Source organism: Natrix helvetica (assembly GCF_964273705.1).
Source record: "Natrix helvetica genome assembly, chromosome: 1".
NCBI lineage: Eukaryota > Metazoa > Chordata > Lepidosauria > Squamata > Natricidae > Natrix > Natrix helvetica.
Window position 1 is genome coordinate 196,738,690 of NC_138548.1, and position 24,733 is coordinate 196,763,422.

The 24,733-nt window shown below is 40.3% G+C and overlaps 1 protein-coding gene across 1 annotated transcript in view; it reads right to left on the reverse strand.

Moving 5' to 3' along the window:
* Positions 1 to 9,726: 9,726 nt before the first annotated feature.
* The window catches only part of BGN (biglycan), a 74,791-nt gene continuing 59,784 nt past the window's right edge, over positions 9,727 to 24,733 (reverse strand). Inside the window, exons 6-8 of the mRNA XM_081953116.1 lie at positions 24,432 to 24,525; positions 18,788 to 18,926; positions 9,727 to 14,877 (exon numbers count right to left, since the gene is read on the reverse strand). Coding sequence (XP_081809242.1) covers positions 14,680 to 14,877; positions 18,788 to 18,926; positions 24,432 to 24,525 — 431 coding nt within the window. The 3' untranslated portion in view covers positions 9,727 to 14,679. The remainder of the gene's footprint in view (positions 14,878 to 18,787; positions 18,927 to 24,431; positions 24,526 to 24,733) is intronic.

Sequence of the window (24,733 nt, forward strand, 5' to 3'; positions counted from 1 at the left end):
TGCCTTAAGTCTGAGAGATAGAGGGGGAACCATACATGAAAGGTGGTCAAAGATTGTCCACCTAAGAACAAAAGATCACAAGAGGTAGATGTGATACAAAGGTGTCACTACTTTGCCATCACTGTCTTTAGAATAAAAACTTGTGTGTCATCAAGATATTAAGGACAGCTTCTTTCCATAGATTCCTTTATGTGGTCTATGGTCTGTTAATAGATCTTTTAATAATGTTCTACATAGGAAAGGCAAGGAGAAATACTTGACAAGTGGCAGTGCTTCAAGGCAGAAAGCCCATTATGCTCCCTTGCTTCCTTGAGGGATAGAAATGTAATAAAGCACCTGTCTTGAACATGTTAGGCAACAGGTAATTAAATAAACTATGTTTATTATCATTATAATCATCATAGTTAAGATGACAGCTTCATTAGTTGAACATATGTAAGACAGAACAGCCCTGCCCTCAGGGTTGAGATAACCTGGCAGATATTATTTAAAACTCTTTATTGTATGTGTATGTACACAAAGAGGTATATGCATTTATATATATATATATATATATATATATATATATATATATATATGTATGTATGTATGTATGTATGTATGTATGTATGTATGTATGTATGTATGTATGTATGTATGTATGTATATATATGTATATATATGTATATATATGTATATATATGTATATATATGTGTGTGTGTGTGTGTGTGTGTGTGTACATATATATATTGAGCCCACGCTTGAAGATGGCAGGTGAGATCCTGCCGAAACGTTGCAAAGACAATCTCAACCTTACACGGGAAAAGACCCGAATACAACAAAACCAGCATACCTACACCCGTGAAAATCTACGAAATATATATATATATATATATATATATATATATATATATATATATATATATATATATATATATATATATATATATATATATATATATATATATATATATACACATGTGTGTGTGTGTGTATACATACATACATACATACATACATACATACATACATACATATATATATATATATATATATATATATATATATATATGAATGCACATATGTATTATATTCATAAAATCATATTTCAAAATGAGTCTCAGAATATAATACCGGTAATCCTGAGAGAATGATATGTAATTTTAAGATACACCATAACAACATGATCTCATTAAACATCGAAAGCACAATAATAAGAAACATACATTGCAGTAACATGTTTTAAGAGTTCTGTTTAGAAATACACAGATATGTTTCTCTGCATTAGTCCCATAAATTCAGGAGTAGTCCTGCCCTGTGTGAATTCTACATCTGCTTATAATGGGACCATGAGCAGCAGCTCCTCAGAGGTGGACCTTAGTCTTTCCTTCAAGGACCAGGAGACTCTTTATTGCCAGATGAACATGCTCCATTGAGATCAAGGGGAATTGGAAGGACTCAGGGGTGACACACTTGCTCTGCTAAGAATCCCCATAAAACTGAATAAGAACAGAAATGAATAGGCAAGAACATCCTTCCTTGGGAAATTTGTTTCCATTCCCCAAAGCTGTGCAAACAAGAATGTGCAGATTGGGAGAGAGGTGTCTTATAGCAGGGATCAAAACAGTGGCTATGACTAAAAAGTCCAACTGTGGATAAATAGCCATGACATGGGCTTCTAGAAATAGAGGGAAACAAGAGAAAGTGGTGGTAGATTATCCAGGCGTAATACCCGTCTCATAAGAAAGAAAACAGGCTCTGATTTTTTTTTTACCTCCATCTCACTGGATTTAAATGGCTACCCTTGCACACAACTTGTGATAGGAAAGGAGATGGAGAGCTCTTCCTGCAGGCTCTCTGTCCAAACAAGTTGGCAAAAGCTCAGCCAAGAATGCTTCCCCAAGTTCCCCCAGAGTAATGATTTATTAATTTTTTGCCCTGCCAGGAAGGTGCTTCTAAGCAGAGCGATCAGCTAATGGGCATTGTTGGCCAGTTGGCAGGGTGAACCCAATTCTCTCCCGCCCCCACCCCCCAGCCTCGAGTTCATCAGTCAGCAGCACTCATGTCATCAATAAGAGAGATCTTTGGAAGGAACCCCATTGATCCAACAGAGCTTTCAGAAATGCAGGTGAGTGGCCAAAGTGGAGAAAGGAAGCCCATATTGGCCTCAGCCAGCAGCAGGGGTCCCACTACAAGATGCTTGCCCACCAAGCTCAACCCTGCCAGACAGCGCAAGAGAGTAAGTGCACCCCCTGGCATGTTTCAAAACAAAATGCAAGCCTCCATATTTCCCCAAATAACTCTGGGCTATGGATGACCCCAGAAATATGCTTTTAAAATAGCAAGGGTGGTTTACAGAAGCAGTCCATGTGGGTTTCTCTGGAGGTTGTGCCTTGGGAGAAATCTGGATTTGCTTCAGGATCGGCCAAGGCATTCCTCAGTCTAGAGAGGGAATAGGGGGGTTGCTGACTTCTTGTCTGCTTTCATCCCAGATGAAGACTTGTAGCGCTCAGAGGGTGTCGGTGTTTGTGAGTTTTTCTTGCTTTAGTGGAATCCTACAAAGTTCTGCACTCCTGTCAGATTCTGCTCTTGTTTTTCCAATTATTAAGAAAAAAGTACCATTATTATTAAAGTTGTGCAGTTTAACTGCATTCAACCAAGAATCCAGAAAGAACAGGTACAAGTAGAGGTCAACCTAGTTGCAAATCATCATGTCTACTTGGAGGAAAGGGGAAAGGTATGAAAATTAAATGAAAAATGCATACGAAAATATTGATCTCTAAAACAACACTTTCTGTCCACCTTCAGCTGCTACCTTCTTTTCATCCAGTAGAGTAGATGAGATTATTGGATTATTGGCTGGGGAACTCTGCTATCAGATCGCCTCTTGAATGAGCCATAATCTCCTAGACTGACCTGTCTCCCCAGGTTGTTGTGAGGACAGCATGGGATAAACCCATATTGAGCTCTCCAAGGGGAAGGTCAAGATAAAAAACCCCTGATAAATAAAAGATGATTAGTAAGTGCTTGAAATGCTGCTAAGTGTTATTCAGAGAATGCAAAATAGGCAGGTCCCAGCCAGAACGGGAGATTATTTATTACCATACAATCGTTGGGAAAGAAGAAGGGAGGGTGCCAGAGGGGGAAGAAACAAAGCATTCCAGTGCTCCAGGAGTCAGCATTCATATTGACCCAATGAGGATGCTCTTCTTGTCTTGCCTCCCTTTTTTTGGTAGTGGGTCAGTAGCTAATTGTTCACCACCCAGAGCTACCTTCGATGAGATGGGCAGCTATATAAATTTGATTAATTAAATAAATAAATAGAATCTCCTGCAAACATCAGATTCACATCAAAACAACTCAGTGCAGGTCAGAAGTACTTCCAGCAAAGGAGCTATGAACCATAATTAGCATGCCACATTGAAACTATGTGCTAAAATTGCAACCATTCCTTGCTTAAAGTAACCCTCAAATGGATGTTGTGCTATGATGTTCCGTGTTGGCTTCACAGGCACTCGTGGGATGACACTGGTCCAGTGCATAAAAGACTTCATTACAAGATTTAATGCCTGCACCAGAAATTTTGGATTCAGTAATGACCAGCTTGGATGCTTGGAGCTGAGTGGTACTACCAAGTTTTAAGTTATTGAAAATCAAGGAAAAAGTGTCAAGTATTGACAATGGCTTTCTAGATGAAAGATATTATAGAAGACTGAGTAGGTAAAAGATCAATGCCAGCTCGAAACACTTCTGACCCATAAGACAAAGGCCAGTACTGTCCTGTGTGGCTTTCTACTGGAGTAGAAAGTCGTATAGATAGCCAATATTAGCTGTGATGTCACCTGAACAGGAGGAGCTGAGGAGCAATAAAACTTTGTTGGATTTTCATTATGATAACTACCGGGTTAGATGACAATGGCTTTGCCAACAATGCCTGCACCGTAATCAATATGCCTGGACATCTTGAGTTTGAGTTGGCAACTCAGCCAAGTCAAGGACCAGATTACATGCAGATGCTCCTGAATTTCTAGCACCATAGGTCTTTTTTTTCTTAAGGATCGTCCCTCTCTCTCAAGCATCTTCATTAATTGCAAGGTGGAGTTTGAAGAATTATACTTGCGACAATAGAAACAGGGGCCACCAGAAGTTCTACGGGCCTACAAAAGCCAGATCCCTGTAGTCAGACAGGGAAGCAAAGCTTCTCAATATGACATTTCTGAAAACTGTTATCTACCAATAAAGCTTTGTGTCAGTTACATCTGTTCTACCAAGAGAAGAAAATATTTGTAGCTCAGGATTGAACTGAGGTGAGGTCCTCGGTGCTCTCTGAGCTTGATTGTTGTTGTTGTTTTTTTGGTAGATATTTCATTACTCAACTAGTTAACAGTGTCAGTATTAGAATGTAACCTATTTGGGTAATTAAACATCTGCAAGGGGGAAAAAACCAAGTTCAGAGAGCACCAAGGACCCTACAGTATCTGTTCTCCCATAGAATGGTATATTTTCTCAATCCTTTCTACTACAAGCAAAACCAGGCCAATGTATCTTAAAGGGTTCCTATTTTTGAATGAAACCTTCATTGATTTACCCAAACTCCTGGTCTGTGTATGAAGAGAACCTCACTTACACTGTCATTTAATAGGGGAGATGTACAGTTGTTAATTATTATTCATTGTAGTAATACCATAGATATCATTCAATCACCCTGCATTATTTTTAAAAAATTGGCAGGATTATCTGTACTACACTGTATATTTCTATATTTGTAACCCTCCTATGTTTTCTCATGGATCTTTCAGGTTTTTCTTTCCATGAAATTCCACAACAGAGTCATTTATTTTGTGAGATTGTTTTTTTAAAATAAATTTGACAGATGAATAAATAAATTTGCACAATTTATGACCAGGTTAAACTGTGGAAGCCTACTTATAAAATTGAGAGAAAATTAAATACTTGCAAAGGAATATTTATTGTTCTTAAGTTGCATTGAAGGAACATTTACTATATTTATACAATTAATTAACTGTACAATTAGTTATTCATGGACTTAATAAGCAGCCGCCATCATTTTGTGTATGCAAGTCTATCAAAGAGAAATCATACTTTACAGGGCTTGTGCATGTCAAGAAAGCAATGAGATTTTAAGAGTCAAAATTGTTACTTGAAGCATATTGACTGCCATCTGCTACCTAACCTGTAGAAAAAAAATAACCAAGGGGATAGTTTTAATTTACTTTTTTAAAAATCCCCACTTTAAAAAAAAAGAAAGATCATTTTGTTTTACTACAGCGTTGTTGTTGTTTTAATTTATCATCTTGGCTCATTTTTCTTCCAGTTGGGTGGTAGTTAGCAATCAGCATTGACTGAACCTCACCTGTTCTGGTGCCCTTGGGCTGAAAAACAAAGGAGCAAAGGGCTTGTCCTGAGTTCCTATTGTTTCAGATGGCTAAAATATTAGCTTTATGGTTTCTTCTGTTGGGACAGAGCCAAAAAGGGAACTTTGCAACAGAATGTCTCAATGGGCTGCTTCACTCAAAAGAAGGAGTTGAAATGTTTGAACACTGAGCTTGAAACAAAACACATTTCTCATTTTGTGAACATCTTTAAGTAGAGGAGCAGATGAGATTTGATCATTTACATTTAAAATGATTGATGGGAAACATGAGAGCTTGTTTTGAGAGAGAGAGAGAGACAGAGACAGAGACAGAGACAGAGAGACAGAGAGAATCAGTCCATTGGTAATTCAACCAATGAAAAAACTGTGAATAAACAAATTTTGCATTTTAAAATTTTTGTATGGTTGCTTTTGTTGGAAGAAATGTCCTTCTGGGTTCGGCTCCAAGTGGGGAAAAAGACACTGGAGACATGGAGTCTGCTTGGAAAGATGGTTTTAATGGTGAACAGGACCACATGGCTTGAGTCCTGAACAGAAAAGGTGATCACATGCTTCAATGTTGGGTGAAGAAGAAGAGAGCAAAGAGCTGAAAGTTCTCTGTTCAGCCCCATCTCTCCCTTTCCTGTTCCTGTGTAAGAAATGTACTCTGATTGGTTGTCAGACTCCCATGGGGCCGAGTTTGAGTTTCCACATGCCATGTGGTGAGTTGCTGTGGAAGGCTAATACTATGCCTTAATCCCATCACCCTGGAGCTGAAGGGAAGAACTCTTTATTACGTAGAAAGACTGGCTTGGGCATTTTAATGGTCCATTGACGAAGTGGGGGCTATTAAGAGTGAGTCTGTTTCCTGCCTAAAAACATGTTTCTCCATTTCTGATCCAGGGAAATATAATATTCTGTCTTTTCAATATTTCCCAGGATATTTCAGTTTTCTAGCAGAGGGGTGGGTTTTAACTTCCTACACTTCAATTGTGCCTCCCTCATAAGCGCATCAGAGGAACGAGGAGGTGACTTTAGTTCACCATTTCAAAGGCAGCTTGATCATTACTCCCAATATGCCTAGTTAGGCTAACAGAGGTGGGATATGTAGAGAAAAAAAATTAAGGTGTCAAGGCAACCTAGAGTTAAAGCTGACTAAAGACATGGATTGGCTTTTTGTTTATCACTCACAACAGGCTAGAAAAACTACTGCGCTCTGCTTATGTGCAGAGGTGGAGCAGATAGGATAAAAACCACTGTAACAAGTATACAGTGCACAAAGGTTGTCTGCAGGTTCTTTTACGTTTCCTGTATCATGGCCTTTGCTGAAGCTTCACTCTCTCAAGGTCATCGGGCGCATGGGGGATGATGGTGTATATAATCTCAGGATGAGGATCCAGAAGCAAAGAGAGCAGTGAACTTTCTCAGGTAGCTGTGCATAAAGGTAAAGGTAAATATTTCCCTTGTCCAATCACCTCTAAGGGGTGATGCTCATCAATGTTTCTTAGCCAAGGGAGCCAGCATTGTCTGAAGACGTTTCCCTGATCACTTGGCCAGCATGGCTACGTGCCAAGGTGCTTGGAATGCTGTTACCTTCTCACAGAAGTGGTACCTATTTATACTCTCGCTAGGTGGCCAGGAGCTAGGGCATGTAGAACATAGAATAACAAGAGTTGCAAGGGACCTTGGAGGTCATCTAGTCCAAGCCCCTGCTTGAGCAAGAGACCTCATACCATATCAGACAAATGATTGCCCAGTCTCTTCTCGAAAACCTCCGGTGATGAAGCATCCACAACCTCTGAAGGCAAACCATTCCACTGGTTGATTGTGCTTACCGTTAGGAAATTTCTCCTTAGTTCTAGGTTGCATCTTTCCTTGATTAGTTTCCATTTATTGTTTCTTGTCTGGCCTTCTGGTGCTTTGGAAAATAGTTCTACTTCCTCATCTTTGTGGCAGCCCCTCAAGATATTAGAATTACCATGTCGCCCTTAGTCCTTCTCTTCACTAGAGTACACATATCCAATTCCTGCAACCGTTCTTCATATGTTTTAACCTCCAGTGCCTTAATCATCTTTGTTGCTCTTCTCTGCACTCTTTCAGAGTCTCCACGTCTTTTTTTATATTGTGGTGACCAAAAGTGTTTGGTTCTTGAACCCAGGCTGCCAGCTTTCCAACTGACAGTCTCAGCTCATGCAACATTTTAAAAATGGGGGAGGGCGGTGGGAGACAGGCCTCATGTAACATTTGCCTAGATTGATTTATATATCCAGAAATAAATTCAGAAATAATTATATCTCATTGTGTAAAGGGAATTTTGTAACCAGATAAACCAATACGCCTGCCGCTTTTTGCTCTCCCATTTAATGATCATGATGAAATGGACTTGGGTCCAACATCCATTCAAGAAAAGGGTGCCTTTGAATAGAAAACTATTCCCTAAAGCAGGACATATAGCCTTCGCTCACCTCTCAATAATTTCAGTCATATTCTTGGCCATTACTCTCTCCTAGACCTTCTCTCCTTTGATGGAGCCAATGAAGAAATATCTATCTGGAAGGACATGGGAATTGGAGACAACCCTGTCCTAAAATCAATTTAATGATCTACATTCTCTCTCCTTAACATGCCTTCAGGTTCTGCCTCCTGATGATGAATGTCTCCCTGTTTTTTGTTTCCCAAGGTCAGGACCTCAAGAGACCCAGTAAGAACCTTCAACAACATCCCAAACCTAACCAATGGATTTCCCCTGCACTTGTTTAATGGAGGCAGCCTGGCCATAGGGAAATTGGGTGAGACATCATTGGGTGCTTAAGTTGTATTGAAATCAATGGAAAACACACCACTATTTTCTTTCTAAACTGCCCAGAATCTCTGAGAGTGAATTGGGTGACCATATCATTTTTCTTAAATAAATCAAATAAATAAATATTAACAAATACAAAAAGGACCAGTCTTTAGATTGATGGACAACCTCATTATTTTTCAAATCAAGGTCTTGAGTTAACCATAGTAAATAGGACTTCAGAAATGCAGATCAAACACAGTAACCTGCTGAGGGCAGCTATATAGCTGAGCAAATATATAACATTCCAAATGTTGAATTTGTATAGGCAGTCAAAGATGAATTCAGTCAAAGACCCTGAATAAAACTGAATGAAAGTCTTGGTGCTCTTTTTCTTGCAAATTTGTTCAGTTTCCCCTCAAGCCTTTTTTTGTGGACCAAAATGGAGCCAAAAAACAAAAAAAAAGTTACAGCTGTGTTTCTGAACTGTTTTCTATTATCAGTTTGGTCAGACATTTGAGTGAAGAATCAACTCAACTATTCCTTCAAGGTGTCTGAGCAGGTTTGCACAATTGCATAAATCATGGTTTGGTTTAGTTGGTTTATTGAAGAACTCATAGTTGGGAAAGTTCACATAAACTGCTAGGTCATAAGCCAACTATGATTTACAGACCACAGTGACTGCATTTATACTACATGCTTATCCCAAACCAGACAAACTACTTGGGTTAGTTTAGCACAATATAAAAATCAAGTCTCTGAGTCCTCATAGATCTTCCTTCAGCTATTATTCCATCTGATCCTTGTTAGTTTGCAGCTACCCCTATTCTACAGTTTCAGCCATAGCTTCTAACCGCCTAACTATAGCTGCCACTCCTTGGTATTTAACCAAGGATATTCACAGGAAAAGGAGTCAAGATAGTGGCTGCAACTGCATTGTAACCTCTGCCCCTTTTATGTCATTCCAAGTAACACAATAAAAAAGGAGGGGCAGGGCTAAGATAATATAGTTGAGGTGTCCATTTTGACTTTTTTCACCATCTTTGAGGACACACCTGCCATTAACTATAAACCAATGAAATCCCTTAGAATGCTGAAGCTGTCTCCAACCTGATGCTTTCTATGAACGTTGGAATTTCATCTTTCAGGAGCATCAGTCAGCTTTGGTGCAGAGGGTTATGACTACTAAACTCATCACAACTTCTTAATAACTCTATAAAAGCTTTAGCAGCAATTGACATGTTTCCAATAGCAAGCTATTGTCATAAAAGCTCCTCAGTTAAGAATAACCAGCTAATCTTTATAATTATCAATGAAACTATATTAGAAGATGCACTGATTTATGTTTGTTCACATTTTATACAACTGCTGTCCCTTAATGGTGCAGTGATAATAGCTTCCTTGTTAAGAATTAAGAATTCATGCTCTTTAAATGTGCATTTATGTAAAAATTATATTTGAAGCAGGGAGTTTTTCCCCCACCATTTATTTGTACATCCAGTAAGAAGCTCAACTTAGCTTTAAATCTCTCTTCAGTATATAGGTGGTTAAATAGATGTTTGTGGCTATTTCAAGGACAGGAACAATATGCTGAATGCCAAAAATTTATTTCGGACAGAAATACATTTGCATGTAGTAAACTAGATGGCCATATCACATACAATATTCAACAGCAGGTTACGTTCTTTTGCCAGTTACATACTTAATATTTTTAGATGGACACTTTAAAAAGTCCTAAGCATACATAGACATCTGAAGAAAATAATGCACAAAGTTGCTTTTGGTCTCCCTGTCTGTGGCTGAATTGCAGTGCTGCTTGAGCTTCTAAATCAAAAAGATGTCTTATTCACCAATCCCAGTGATAACAGCTAAAGGTGGCAATTACTGCTAACTTTATTGGACATTTCTACAAGAGTTAATATTGCACTGGGCTCCACAATGTTGTTGTTGTTATAAAACCCATAAATCTCCTTCTTTTTTTTTTAACAGGAGGAAGGACAAAACTAGGAAGACATTTCCTGCTACCAGACAGGAAGACAAAGGCTTAGTTATCCAATTCACAGCTAGATAGATTTCAGCTACATGACTCTGCAGGAACTGGACATCATTGTGAAAAGTGGGTTTCTTTTTTTCTAGAAAGTTCACCAAGAGAATGTGAGAAATCTGTAAGATGTGTGAACATACAGGTCAAATGAAGAATTCATACCTGGGCAATTGCTGTTATTTTCCCCTCATCCCTATAGTTGTATCCTTTCCTTTAACGGGATGTTTTTGTAGAGTGGTTAACTGTTGCCTTTGTTCCACCTGGTGACAGTTTAAAAATAATATAATGCAATTCAAGACACTGCAGCGCTGCTCAGTTAACATTAATGCAGTAAAGATGAGGTCCCAGAGATCGCCTATGTGATGTCATTGGTGATGAAGTGGCCATGCACAGCATGGCACTACAGGATGCAGAAGAAGCAAATAGGTTGGGAAAAAAAATAAAGCTTCCTTTTATTCCTTCATGCATTTCTGGACTATAAAAAAGACCAGAGGCAGGAAGTGAACAAAAGGAAATTTCCTCTTCTCAAATTATTTCTTTACCACCTCAGCTTACCATTGTTTGTATCCAGGGAAGGGAACTATGGCCCTTTTATGACTTGTAGACTTCAACTCCCAGAATTCCTGAGTCGGCCACAAATCTTAAATGGGCCATAGTTCCCTACCTCTGGTACACATATAACTTGCCTGTTGCTAAAAAACAATTCTTAAGAATTGGGCAAAAAACTTAGCAATGATATAGGCTCCTTCACTGATGGGGCCTACAGTATATGTATCCAAGCATGCAGATGGAAACGCATACATTTATTGACGAATGGAAACCCATTATGGATTTTTTGTGTAAAAATGAACTTGTGATTTATAGTTTTGATGATGAGACAGGATAGATTACAGAAAGAAGAGAGTCATGAGGTAACTTTAGAGAGAGAAGTTAAAATATAATTGTAGCTGTAACTGTTGTAAAGAAGACTGGAAAACCACGTCTTTTTATCTTTATATCTTTTTTTCTTTTTCTCTAGTTTTCTTCTATTTTTCTTTCTTTTAGCACTTTTTACTTCCCCCCCTTTTTTTCTTTCTTCTTTTTCATTCTATTCTAGTTTGCATTAGCTCTTACTATTGTTAAAACTTTCAATAAAAATATAAAATATATGTTCATGCATGTGTATAATTCTGTTTCTCATAGGTTCTGTCTTCTTGCATGGAGGATCTAGAATTGGTGAGGCCCTGAACATTCCTTGTTAAAAGGCTACTCTAGAAGGTTTTTGCTAAGGTCCATACCAAAACAGGATCTTGGGTTGCCACAAAAAAATACATGAAAATGTGTGTGTGTATGTGTGTATAAGCCTTTAAATTATTTAATAGTATTTAAAGTGGGGGGGGGGGAAGCATTTCCAAATGAGTCCATTTAGCAATTTATCACTAGTCTGGCTTGATTTTGCTCATAGATTATAATACAATATACCCTGGAAATAATCATTAAATGTAATTTTTAAAATAATTTTACGATACATTAATATACATACCAAAATGCTAACAAAATTACTTAAAAAAAATCACTACTAATGAAATTGTTTGCAAAATCAGAAAACTGACATTCTGAAATTTTGTGGGGTCTGAAACTATTCTTTGGATTTAGCTTCTGCCTGAATTCAGCACTGCTTCTAAGAATATCTCTTCTGATACCTACTTGGAAATGGAAATTGTTTTACCCAAAGCTTGTGGGTAAACAATTCTCTCAGCTATTCTTAACCTCTCTGGAGATTTCCTATATTTATTTATTTTTCTTCCCTGCCTCTGATCGAGAGAAAAATACTGTCCCACCCCCACCCCCACAATGAAAGATTGAAGATAGGGAGATGCATGTTCTGAATTACGGTTGGGATTGTCATAGCTGAGAGCTGACCTGAAGCTTCTGGGTTCCTTGTCTGGGCTGAAGATCTGCTACTTAATGGGTAGATTGGGGGTGGGTGGGGAGAGGAATCAATCCACAACTGTGAAATGATAAAGTGGTCTTTGGGTCACACTAGTGTAGGGTTATAGAAATGGCTTGTCACTGCCCTTTTCTGGATTAGTACTTTTTTTTAAAAAAAAATAATCTTTTACATTCTTCGGGTATTTGAAAAGTGCTGTCCCCCCCCTTCTCCCCCCTCCCAGCTTCTTCAATATCTCTATTTCCTTGATCATCCTCAATGTGCTGGATCCCAACCACCCAAAAAAGTCAAGCCTGCACCAGAGTGAAGAATAGAAGTGGAGCCTGCTTCTTCTGGTTTCATTATCCATATCCTTCAGGTTCCATTTCTATGGCACTGGGCAGAGCTGGGTATTTAATAAACCTAGATGCATTAGGTATATCTGGGTTCCAAATGCCCTATTTTTACCCTTTCCTATTTTGACAAATCCCATTGCTATCTATTCCCTGCCCACTTCCCATCTACTGTATAATAGGGTTGTGCAAAAGCTTCACATTGGCAATTATGTAATAGTTGGACTGGACCTCTGAATCAAATTAATTTCCAAATCAGATTGACAATTTGGATCAAAAGGTCAGGATGCCGGAAAACCTGATTTGCCTATACAGAATGGCTTTTGAGCATGAGCGAAAATCTCTTCCCCCATCAATTCAGAAAATCAGGGAGACTCAATTCCTTGACTCAGTTCCAAGTTAATCAAATTAACCATTCAGATCTCAGATCAATGAATCAGACTGGAGCTGAACAGCATACCCCAATGGATACATGTCCATTAAACCCTCAGACTCTGAGGCTTCTCCGAGATACCAGCCGAAGGATCTCCTGCAGTTATTCCATTATTTACCTCCATAGCAGATTTTCCTAAATGTTCTTGTAAGACAGAAAACTAAATTGGAAAAGACAGGTGAGCTACCTATGTAGGACAGCAATGCTGGACCCCCTCATTATATTCTCTGCATATAGCAATGAACGCCTCTTCTAAATACGTCTTAGCATCTGGGCCTCAGGAAACCAAGCATGGGGGTGGGGGAATAATGATATTCAAACACTTTGAGGGGGACGTCGCTGCAGGAACCTAGTCTCCACTTCACTTTTCCGGAGTAAACGATGGCAGAACAAGGAGGGGTAGAGAAGAATGGGGAGAGTGAACTGAGAAAACTTTTCTGGATCTTCTGTGCACCCACAAGGTATTCTCATTGTCTTCTTCTTCGATGTAAGGCATGGCCAATTGGAACAGGAGACATGCTGGGCCTCTCTTACTTAAGAGAAAGAACCCCCCAAAAGGGGGTGGCATTTCTTCCATCATCGGCCCACCCTTGCCAAAATGTCACACCTGCTATGGTCATTGGAACCTGAGTTGAACAAAGGGCAATATGTTTTGATGTGTACTGAAGCTAGGGACTTTGGTAGCAGACTTTGCACAGGATTGTTGATGTTGAGGTCGTTGCTGCTGCTGTTGGATGAGTCAAAAATCCCACATTACAGTTGCTCACATCTTAATCTTCTCAAACAGCCTGCATTTCCAGATATCAAGACAGGCCACTTATGCATTGTATATAGGATAATGTACAAGGTCTTTTTTTTCTTCAATAAAGATGGTAATAAAGAGTAGAATCATGGGTGTTTTTCCAGCCCCACTGATTTAGAAGCCAGCTTGCCAGCGGCTAGATTCAGAGGCTTAGGTATATAGAAGCCACAGGAGACATTTCAGTCTGTTTAATCACTTCCTTTCCCCAAGGAATCTTGGGAGTTGTTGAGGTTTTGCAGCCAGCTCACCAAACTATTCCTAGGATACTTTGGCAGGAGCCATGATAGTTTAATTTGTATAAGATTGATGTACATTATATAGAGGTGCCTTCCTCTTTTGTTTTGTTTTGTTTTTTAAAAAAGATATACAGAGGCTGATTTTGCAAGTTAAAGAAATGCAGAAACAGAATTCATTGGATCACCCAACACATTCTATAACATATGAAGGTTGCGGTCAGAAAATGACATCCATACTGCAAGCTGCTAAATTCAGGGGTCAATCACAAATCAACAATATACTGGTGTAGCAGGTCTGACAGAGCGGACTGCTCATGCAATCAAAACTATAGACCAAAATCCCTTCAATTCCCACCCCTCCCACCCTGTTCTGCCCCAGACAAGCCAGCAGTAGCATCAAACCCGTTGGAACTAGAAAGACAAGTACTTGTTTGCAGATCATAACGAGCTGATTTCAAATGCAGGACTAATGTAGGCTAGTTAAATGGACCATATTGTAAGAGCTTCATCTATTTCTCTTCCCTTTGCTCTATGAACTTCCTTCCCATCCTTTGTTCTATCCCAAACATTGGCTGGCGCGTAGAAGTCAATAATTCTTGACTTTTTTTGTTTTGTTAGCATGACCATACTGGTGACTCCCACTTCTCCAAAATGGGCCTCATTTCACCATTTCACATCCCCCTCCCTACTCCCACCCCCTCATTTCCCCCATTGGGTTTACCTTGTCCCGCTACCCAACCCTCCCTCCCTCGTTTATTCTTGATTTTTATTTTTTGTAGTTGCCAAACTGGATAGCCAGGCGGTCAGTGGCACAGCGGAAGGTAGCTGGTTGAACTTCCCAATAAGGCACAGGGTTGCCAAAAAGGCTGATTCCATGGTACGAGGCACGCTTTACCCCAAAGCCCACAGGGCAAAAATCGTTAACGCCAACATGAGTAATGTTGTTGGAATGCAAGTACACCACCTGTGGAAGAAGGCAGAAAAATTGGTTAGACGCGGAGGGTCAACTGGGCTTACCTTCATCAATGGAGACATTTGTCTTGAACAAAGGGAGTTCTCGACTTACGACCATCATTGGGGCCAGAACTTCTAAGAGCCCTGGTGGCGCAGTGGTTAGAGTGCAGTGCTGCAGGCTACTCCTGCTGACTGCCGGCTGCCTTCAATTTGGCAGTTCGAATTCCCCCCTGCTTAAGGTTGACTCAGCTTTCCATCCTCCTAAGGTGGGTAAAATGAGGACCCAGATTGTTGGGGGAAATATGCTGACTCTGTAAACTGCTTAGAGAGGGCTGTAAAGAGATATATAAGTCTAAGTGCTATTGCTATTGCCAAGCATAGTGGCTGTTAAGTAAGCTGTGCCCAATTTTATGATCTTTTTTGCCATGGTTGTTAAGTGAATCACTGCAGTTCTTAAATGAATCACATGGGCATTAAGCTTCCCCCACTGACTTGGAAGCGAGATGGGAAGTCACAAATGGCAATCACAAGACTCCAGGACACTGCAACCATCATACATACTTGTTGGCTGCCAAGGACTCAAACTTTGATCGTGTGACCATGGGGAAGCTGCAACAGTCACAAGTGTGAGGACCAGTCATGAGTAATTTTTTTCAGTGTCATTGTAACTTTGAACAGTCGCTAAATGAATGGTTGTAAGATGAGGACTACCTGTACATCAGTTCAGATCTTAACACTTCTCAATGTACCTATCTGTATCCCAAAGGTGATTTTTTTTCAACAGACAACTGGGCTTTCTTATTTTTCATTGATGTTTCGCTTCTCATCCAAGAAGCTTCTTCAGCTTTGACCAGATGGTGGGGAATGGAAGGATTGATACTCCTTGCAGACAGCTGGCCATTTGCATTCTTTTAGAGTTGAGGCCACTGGAGGTTTATCTGTGTCATCAGAGTCACCTGAGTGGTGCAAATGGGCGTGGAGCCTTCTTGGAACTGTTGAAAGAATTGTGTTGTAGACTGTAGATGACGCTCCATCCCTCCCTTTCTGTTAAGAGAAGGCTGTTCAATTTTAACATAGATGGCCTCTCTGAGCCCGCTTTCAAACCAGCAGTCCTCTCTGTCCAAAATGTGGATTTTGCTGTCTTCATAGGAGTGGCCTTTGTCTTATAAGAGCAGATGGACTGCTGAATCTTGTCCCGATGGATTTGTTCTCCTATGCTGTGCCATGTATTTATGAAGTGGTTGTTTTGTTTCCCCAATATACAGATCTGCACATGTCTCACTTCATTGTACTGCATATACCATGTTGCTCAGGTTATGTTGGGGTGTTTTATCCTTCAGGTGGACAAGCCTTCTACCTTAGTGTATTCTTGGGTATAAAGTGTGCATGTATGTTGTGTTGACTGAAGACTGTGAATGTGTTGATGTGGATGACTGAGAATCTCATAGAGACCTATCTGTATGCTAAAGCTGAATCCAATGTTCAAGTTTCACATTTAGATACATTTGGTGGCCCATGAGTAACACTTGATGAAATTTCTGAAGCCTAGGAAATTAAGGTAAGATTAAGATTTTGAGGAAACAGGCAGGCTACTTTTTAAAGCCTTGCCTCTCCCCATAATGAGAAAATGGGAAATAACATTTTTGCATGTGGTAAGAACAGGAAGAGCATAAGCAAGAAGGAATATATGTATCTTTCCCCCAGATCACATTCATCTTGTTTTATTGTTGAATTTGAGATAACTTGAAGCTAGTAAAAGGGCTGGAGATACCGCATGGAATCTATCATTCTTGAAGGGGAAACTCTTTTGTAAACCATCATATAAAAAAATATCAGCTTATTTATTACCTTAAAAACTACCCTATTAGAGCAGCCAATGGCCATATTGGCTGGGAATAATGGGCGCTATAGTCCAAGTACAGCTGGAAGGGACCATGCTAGGAAAAGCTGTTTCAGACATTGTGTCCTTTGCCAACAATGGTTTTAGGAAACCAAAATGAAGAACAACAACAACAAAAAACACCCCACAATCCCAGTTAAGTCATTGGGTCCTATTGTGTACCTATTTAACAAACCTTGTTTTAGCAGCAATTGGAATTTGTTGGGAATATGGTGGGGTTTGGTTTGGTGGGGAGGAGAAAGTGAGAGAGATTCAGTTGGTACAGGTTGCCATAGGGAGGTTGAGTGTCTAAAGATCATGAATTCATATAAAGGTTTTACAGCAACCAGAAATAACCTCTCGTGATTTCAAAACAGTGTCCTTCCAAGGACATAACAATTTCCAGCTTTGCTGTTATTTGTATTGTTAACTAAGTTTTGTAAATTGTACAATATCCATTTTTCCTAGCAGGATAACTATATCTAAAACTCTCGGGTCTGTAACCGTTACCTGGACAAAATGGTGTTTCATAGGGCAAAACCTTTTGAACCAAGCAGACCCAAATGGACTAACGTAGAGAATGCATCCAAAATCTGACTCCTATGGGATTGAAATTTGGCAAATGTTGTACTACATTTTATGATAAACATTATCATAAAGCATTTTATGACTATAAAAATGTCATAAAACATTTCTGGTGCGGAACTCCTGATGTTTGACTGCACTATACAGTTCAACATGGGCTACTTTCAAGATAAATACATTTCTGAATATCTTCCTGAATTTTTAAGAACTTTTCAAGTACATTAAAAGCTCTGCCATTGTTGAAGGTATTGAAGGATGTGGTAAGGATATTTGAAAAGATAACCGAAAGGGTCATGGGTTGTCTAGTACATTTTAAAATTCCAAGCAAATAACCATGATTATTGCTCATGAAACTATACTATATAGAATATAGATAACTAAGGTATGTTGCTTTTATGCACTACAGAGAATTTGCAAAATGAGTTTGCTGGGTTGCAGAATCATCATTCTGGACCTGCAGTGCAACAGAGCCAGATTCAGTATGGAAAAGGACATGAAAGACAGTTTGGAACTGAAAAGGCAATATGTGGATTGGTAAAGGTTGGCAATGTCTTGTTCCATTTGCATGCTCTCTATAGGTATTTCAAAACAGAATCGAGAAGACCGAGTTCTGGATTTCTTTGGATTATGTCAACCCAATGAATTTTCTATGGTTCCCCATTGTTGAAGCTTGAAGTACGATCTCCTAGACTTCATGCCCTCCCTGAAACCTAGGAGATCATAGGATCATAGAATCATAGAACTGGAAGGGACGTAGGAAGTCTTCTAGTCCGACCCCCCCACCCAAGACAGGAGTCCTTACTCCATCCCGAACAAACGATTGTCTAATCTTTTCTTGAAAATTTACAGTGATGGCGCATCCACAACTTCAAGAGGCAAGCCATTCCATTGACTACTTGTTCTTATTGTCAGGAAACTTCTCCTTAGTTCCAGGTTGGATCTTCCTCTGACGATCTTCCATCCATTGCGTCTTGTCCTACCATCAGGTGCTTTGGAGAATAAACTGATCCCCCCTCTTCCCTGCAACAACCATTCAAGTATTGGAAGAGGGCTATCATATCACCTTTTCATTAGGCTAAACATATCTAGTTCCCTTAGCCGTTCACCATATAGTCTAGCTTCTAGATCCATTATCATTCTTGTTGCTCTTCTGTCTGACTCTTTCTAGGATCTCAGCATCTTTTTTGTATGAGGGTGACCAGAAGCAGATGTAGTATTCCAAACATGGCCTTACTAGTATACAGAGAGGCACTATCACTTCTCATTATTTTGACACTAGTCCCGGGTTGATGCAGCCTAGGACTGCACTGGCTTTTTTGGCAGCTGCAGCACATTGCTGGCTCATATTTAAGTGGAACACCTAGATCCCTCTCAGAGGTGTTGAGCCAGGTACTGTCTATTTTTACCTGGGCAGGGCCTTAAATTTCTCACCACAGAACTGCATCTTATTGGATACCTGCAGAAACTTGAGATCAGGCAATCCTGGGGGGACTCTTGAGAGCTTGTTGTTATCCAAGTGCAACTCACGTAGGATAGGCAAGAAAGCAAGACTGCCATTCTCAATCATGCGAATATTGTTGTGTCCGAGGCCCAGTCTACGAGGAGAGAAAGGGAATATAAAGAAAATGGAGATTTAGTGTGAATGCCAACTTCTGTACTGCACAGTGTAAGGGAAGATCAGCCCTCACTTCCTTGCATTCGCTCTGCCAGTGAGGTGTTTTTCCTTGCCTCTCCCTCTCCTCACCTGCCATTCTGCCCCAAAGTACTTTGCAAGTCTCGAAATTCAGAGGTGTGGGGAAGAGCCATGAAATGGAAGAATAAAGACTTTTCTAACTTTTCCTTCCTTCAGCTATGAAATCTTTGTTGCAGTTGGCCTGTCTTGATTGCAAAAATGTACATGGAATTTTGATGATGGGAATTTACAAATAGTAATCATATGACCCAGGCCAGTGCAACTGTCATAAATACATGTCAGCTGCCAAGCATCCGAATTTTGATCACATGACCAGGGGGATGTTGTAACTTTGAATGGTCACTAAATGAATTGTTAAGTTGAGGACAACCTGTATACAGCACTCTAATTTTCCCCCTAATAAATGTTTGGGGAAGAGAGTGCTAACAGACAGACCCAAAAAAACACTCAAGTAGTTTCTATAAGTGAGTTAGTGTTGAAACTGGGGTTTCCCAGCCCAAGTCTAGCATCTTCACCACTTCATTTCTCTGGCTCCTACTTGTTTAAGGTTATGTGTGAACTCAGCCCATTTCCATCTTACAAATAGCCTAAAGTTTATAGACGGGAGCAAGTCCCAATCTTTGATAAAGTCGAACCATTCGACTCTCTCTCTGGGCAGTAAAGGAAAGTAAAATATGAAGGCAAGATTTCTTTTTGTCCTGGTGGCTTTTTTTGCAGCTTCTCCATCAAAGATGTATCTGTCTATATTACAGACTCCATATCAAAGCTCAGGCAATATATTTAAATATTATAAATGACAGATGAAGATGGTGATGAATGAGAAAACAAAGACCAGTCAGTCTGAGCCTAGGGCATTTCAGTACAGACATTTCAATTTCCAAATGAAGCAGAAAGCAAATGCATGATTACGCTGCCATCTTCTGTCTGATTCTCTCTAGTCAGCTACCTCATTCTTTCATGCAGCAAGCAGAAGTCTCGGTGCGCCACACCAACTGCAGCTAAGGATTGGATAAGTGGACCAGGAAGGAAAAGGTGAGAAGGAAATGCAGAAAGATTTGGGTGGCTGTTTAGTATACGATATAAAACTCCACATTTCTCGGGTCTGGAGGGCGGTGCTATTTAAAGCCTATTTAAACAGAATGCAACATAAACTTCTTCTTTTTTATTGTGCCACAGTGTTTTTGGTGGCTAGGGAATGCAAGCTGGGAATTCTGGGAATTGAAGTCCACACATTTTAAAATTGCTGAGTTGGAAAACAGTGCCGTACCACCTTAGAAAGTTGCGTATCCGAAAGCTGCGCCCCAGAGGGATTAGTGCTCTATGTGCAACTTTGTATGAAATAAGGCTAGCTTTAAGGCACGGTAAGTGACTCCCCTGGATGGAAAAACTGCCGAACTTCCTGGGTATGGCTTCAACTTGAATTTCTTCCTCCAAAATATTGACAAATATTAGGAGCTGGGGAGCAGTGTGGCAAAAGCAGAGGATAAATCATGTCCCTGTATGGTTCTCTGAGTCTTTCCCAAGGCTAGGACTGCCCCATGCAGTAAAATATGTGGGCCTTCAATGGGCACTGGGTTTCATCTTATGGGGCAGTAACAACTTTGGGTGGTGATTCAATTTGGGGAGCAACCCAAAGGGAAAGTTAAATCTTTTTTCTAGCACTGCAGGTAAGCTGCTGAGCTGCTATTAACATTTAAAAACAACCTTCAAAAGATTCTTTCCTCTCCTTTTATTGCATCCAAATCAGCCCAAAAACCCAATGTATACAAATCAAAAGTGGAGGGATTCAATCCTAAATCAAGGACCTTCATCCTTTGGGCTTTGTCCGATTTTTATACAAGAGAAGTGATGAAAGGAAAGGGCCCCTTGGGACTTGGGAGGCAGGGAAAGCAAATTCTTAGAAAAGGCTTTCCTGATCAAATTTGCTTCTTCAGATCAAAACGCTTCAAGGAAAGGAGTTAGAACAGCCGTTAAAAAGTTGCTGACAAATATAGCTCTTTCCCCCTCTAGTGGCTGAAATATATATTCAACTTAAAAAGGCCAAACCATATTTAGACCTAGTTTAAGCTTATAGAGTGTATAATAAAAACCCCACCTCCTATTTTCCACCCTCATCTTTCCCAGTTGAAGCACTGGCTTTGTTGTACCTATGCCACATTATTTAGAACAACATTAGCTCTCCAAATATACATTTGTGAATTGGGGGGGTGGGCTAAAATTCAAGAGCCTGACTGGACAACTTAATATGGCTGTATTTCCAACTAAATCTTACTTTATTTATTAAGTCATATCCTAAGTCAGATTAACAGAAAGCTATTGAAAAATTTAGAAAACTGGATTTTTGCCAGTTGTTTTTCCAGGCCTGTCTTGTCTTAACCTGCCTAGAAACTGTTTAATTCTTTGAAATTATACTCTATAAAATAATATGGTGAAAAACAAGTATTTTACCATTCTGTGACTCGAGATCATGCGTTCAATTTGCTTATCACATTCACCCAGCCATCATGTTTGTTCGTTGATGGTTTTAGATGCGTTTCTTTGGTTAGTGATATAGAGACCACTCAATAACTTAGATAGCTTGGTGATGTCTCTTTTAAGTCATTCATGACAGGGGGAAAAGAAAGGAACCAGCTGGCACAATTGCACATGGTCACACTTAATTATACACCATACTGAGCACGCTGTGCTAGAAGGCTCTATTTCTGCATATTTCTACCTCCCATTTCATGCTTGGAATACCTTCCACTAGTCAGAACCATGGAAGATTACTTGTGATGACCTCATACGGTCGCAGTTCTTCTCTAGTTTGGAGGAGCAAGGTCACAAACAGCATCTCGACTAATCACGGAGCATGGATGAAAATGCTTTCATCTACAGCTTGGGGGCAGGGGGGGAGGGTGGCAGTCGAAATTTCTCAGGAGCTTGTTGCTAGGGAGACTACAGCTGAGCTGGGTGGATATTTTAAACCCCCAGACATTTTAACATTTTAGCCAGTTAAAGATTCTGAAGGAGTGCTTTTGTGGCACACACACAAAGGAAAATGAGAGGGAGGCACTCCAGACCTCCCTGACACTGGTAGGAGAAAATTGATGTTGCAGGTGTAGGTTTAAAAACAGAGAAGTGGAATGAATCTTTGCCTACACAGGGGATTCTCCTTGGTTTTAATAGAACTGCTTTCCTCTCCTCTATCCTACCTTATCTCTCCTCTCCTCTCCTCTCCTATCCCTTCCCCTTCTTCTCCTTTCTTATTTGGTGAAACTTTTGAAAGAAATGTACCTCTTAAATCCCGAAGCAGAATTTATTGCCCAATTGGAGGGATTGCAAATCAGGAACAAGGGAGTGAATGGTTGTTTGTATTTTTGGGGCACCGGCTGGTGAAATGCTCTTATTTTTGTGTTTTGAATACATTTGTTTTCTCTTTGCAGTTACTGTTCTTTAAGCGCATGTTTCTTGAAGATCTTGAAGATCTAAAATCCTCAGTTTTAGCTACAATTTGTAGAAGGCTTTAGTTAGGATGGAAGTTGACTAACCCCATACTTGGCACCTGGGCAGATTGCCCTCAGTATAGAAGGGGGTCTTCTAGGCAGAAACCTCCAAGGTAGAACCACTCTGTCAGTTACCAAGTTATGGAAGAGATGGAACAACTTTGCTTATATATGCACAAAGATCAAAACTCAATGGACCAAAGGTGGGTTGCTTCGGGTTCGGCCTGGTTCGGCCAAACCAGTAGTGAAATTCACACCTGGGTTGCAGAACCGGCAGCAATCCAGACCTGACATGCCCCGAACCAGTTCCCTTGCCGCCACTGATGTCACTGCCATGTTAGATTTTAGTGACTGCGCGAGCGCATTTCACTGTAAATTGTTCTGCACAAGCACGCAAAACAATTTCCATTGAACAGCGCGCACACACGAGCAAAGCGAGCATGCACATGCGTCGCAGGTGGGTTGCGAACTGGTAGTAAAACGGACCTCCTCCTTTGGCCCTTCTAACTCCATATATGGCATTACAACTTTTGTGGTCAACATGAAGTGATTCCCTGCAAAGACCTTGGAATTACAAGGTCAGAGGAAAAGGAAATGCAGAAAAAGATTCAAGGCCAGAGTCAAAATATTTTTGCTACATCATACTAAGAATTGCATCTCTAGGGAAACTAAAAGCTGTATCAAAAGTTTCATGAGGATGACCAGTAAAAGAGACACATTCCTTCCATTAAAAAAAATCCTTAGTATATGTTCACTCCAGTGGTGGGTTTCAAAACTTTTTAGAACCTCTTCTGTAGGTGTGTCCTGCTTTGTGGGAGTGGCTTGCCAGCCATGTGACCAGGCGGGAGTGGCTTGCCAGCCATGTGACTGGGTGGGAGTGGCTTGTCATCCATGTGACCGGGTGGGAGTGGCTTGCCAGCTATGTGACCGGGTGGGAGTGGCTTGCCGGCCATGTTACCGGGTGGGAGTGGCCAACTTGTAAAATGTGGTGAAATTCACTTAACAACGCTCTTGCTTAGCAACCAAAATGTTGGCTCAGAAACTCTGGCATTTGAAACACGCAAGTCTTAAAGCTGTCAAGTTACAAGACCCTTGCACCCCTAACCCTTTAGGGAAAAAAACCCCAGGGGTTTTCAAAATTGGCAGCTTTAAGACTTGTGGACTTCAACTGCCAGAATTCCTCCTCCAGTCACGTTGGCTCAGGAACTCTGGCATTGAAGTGTGCAAGTCTTAAAGCTGTCAAGTTACAAGATCCTTGCACCTCTAACCCTTTAGAAAAAAAAAAACCCAGGGGTGTTCAAACCTGATAGCTTTAAGACTTGTGGACTTCAACTCCCAGAATTCCTCCTCTTGCTCTTCATCTTGATGATGTGCGGACGGGCGGGGGAAGGGAACTGGAACCGGTTCTAAACGGCACTGTAGATTTGTGGAACCTCTTCTATAGAAGAGGTTAGAACTGGCAGGAACCCACCCCTGGTTCACTCTGAACATATATTTTCTCAACACATTTTTGCCAACTTGATTAAACAGATTTGCCTCCCACTCCCTCTTTTTTTCCTTCTTCTGTACAACTAACTTTGAAGCAGGGAGCTGCTTTGGCTTCCTTGCTTAGAGTACATAATGAGGAGCTCTGGACACACTTGAGGCAGGATCATTTCCTTTCTTTAAAAAAATACTCAAGCTTATTTTCATTTCTGATCTTTATGTTGCGAAGCCTGAAACCAACTGCTTTGTATGTCAGTCATACCCTAATTGGTTGTTCTCCAGATGTTGCGACTCATAAAAGCTGCAGGTAGCGTAGCCAATGGTGAGAGAAGTTGCTCTGTAACATCTGGAAATGAGTGACTTTCCTACTTTTGCCCCAAATTTCATCTGCCCAATCATGGCAAGCTCTTCAAGAATGACTTTCCTATTCACACTACCTGTAGATTTTGGAGTAGCGGATCAGATCCTCTAATTCAATTGCTTGGATCTTATTGTGGTCCAGATGTAGCTCAGTTAAGGTTTCAGGAAGGTCTGGTTGGAAGAGAAGAATAGGATAATATTAGCTTTTCGAAAATCCACAGCAATCTACAGTGCTTCGAAACAGGTAAAGCAACAATAAAAAGAGAAAAACACAATGCACTAATGGTTAGCTGACTTTTATAGTTCCCTGGCTTAACTCAAGGGCCCGAGTTCATGTATAGCATTGAATCATCATTAATCAAAGAAGCTTGTTTTATTG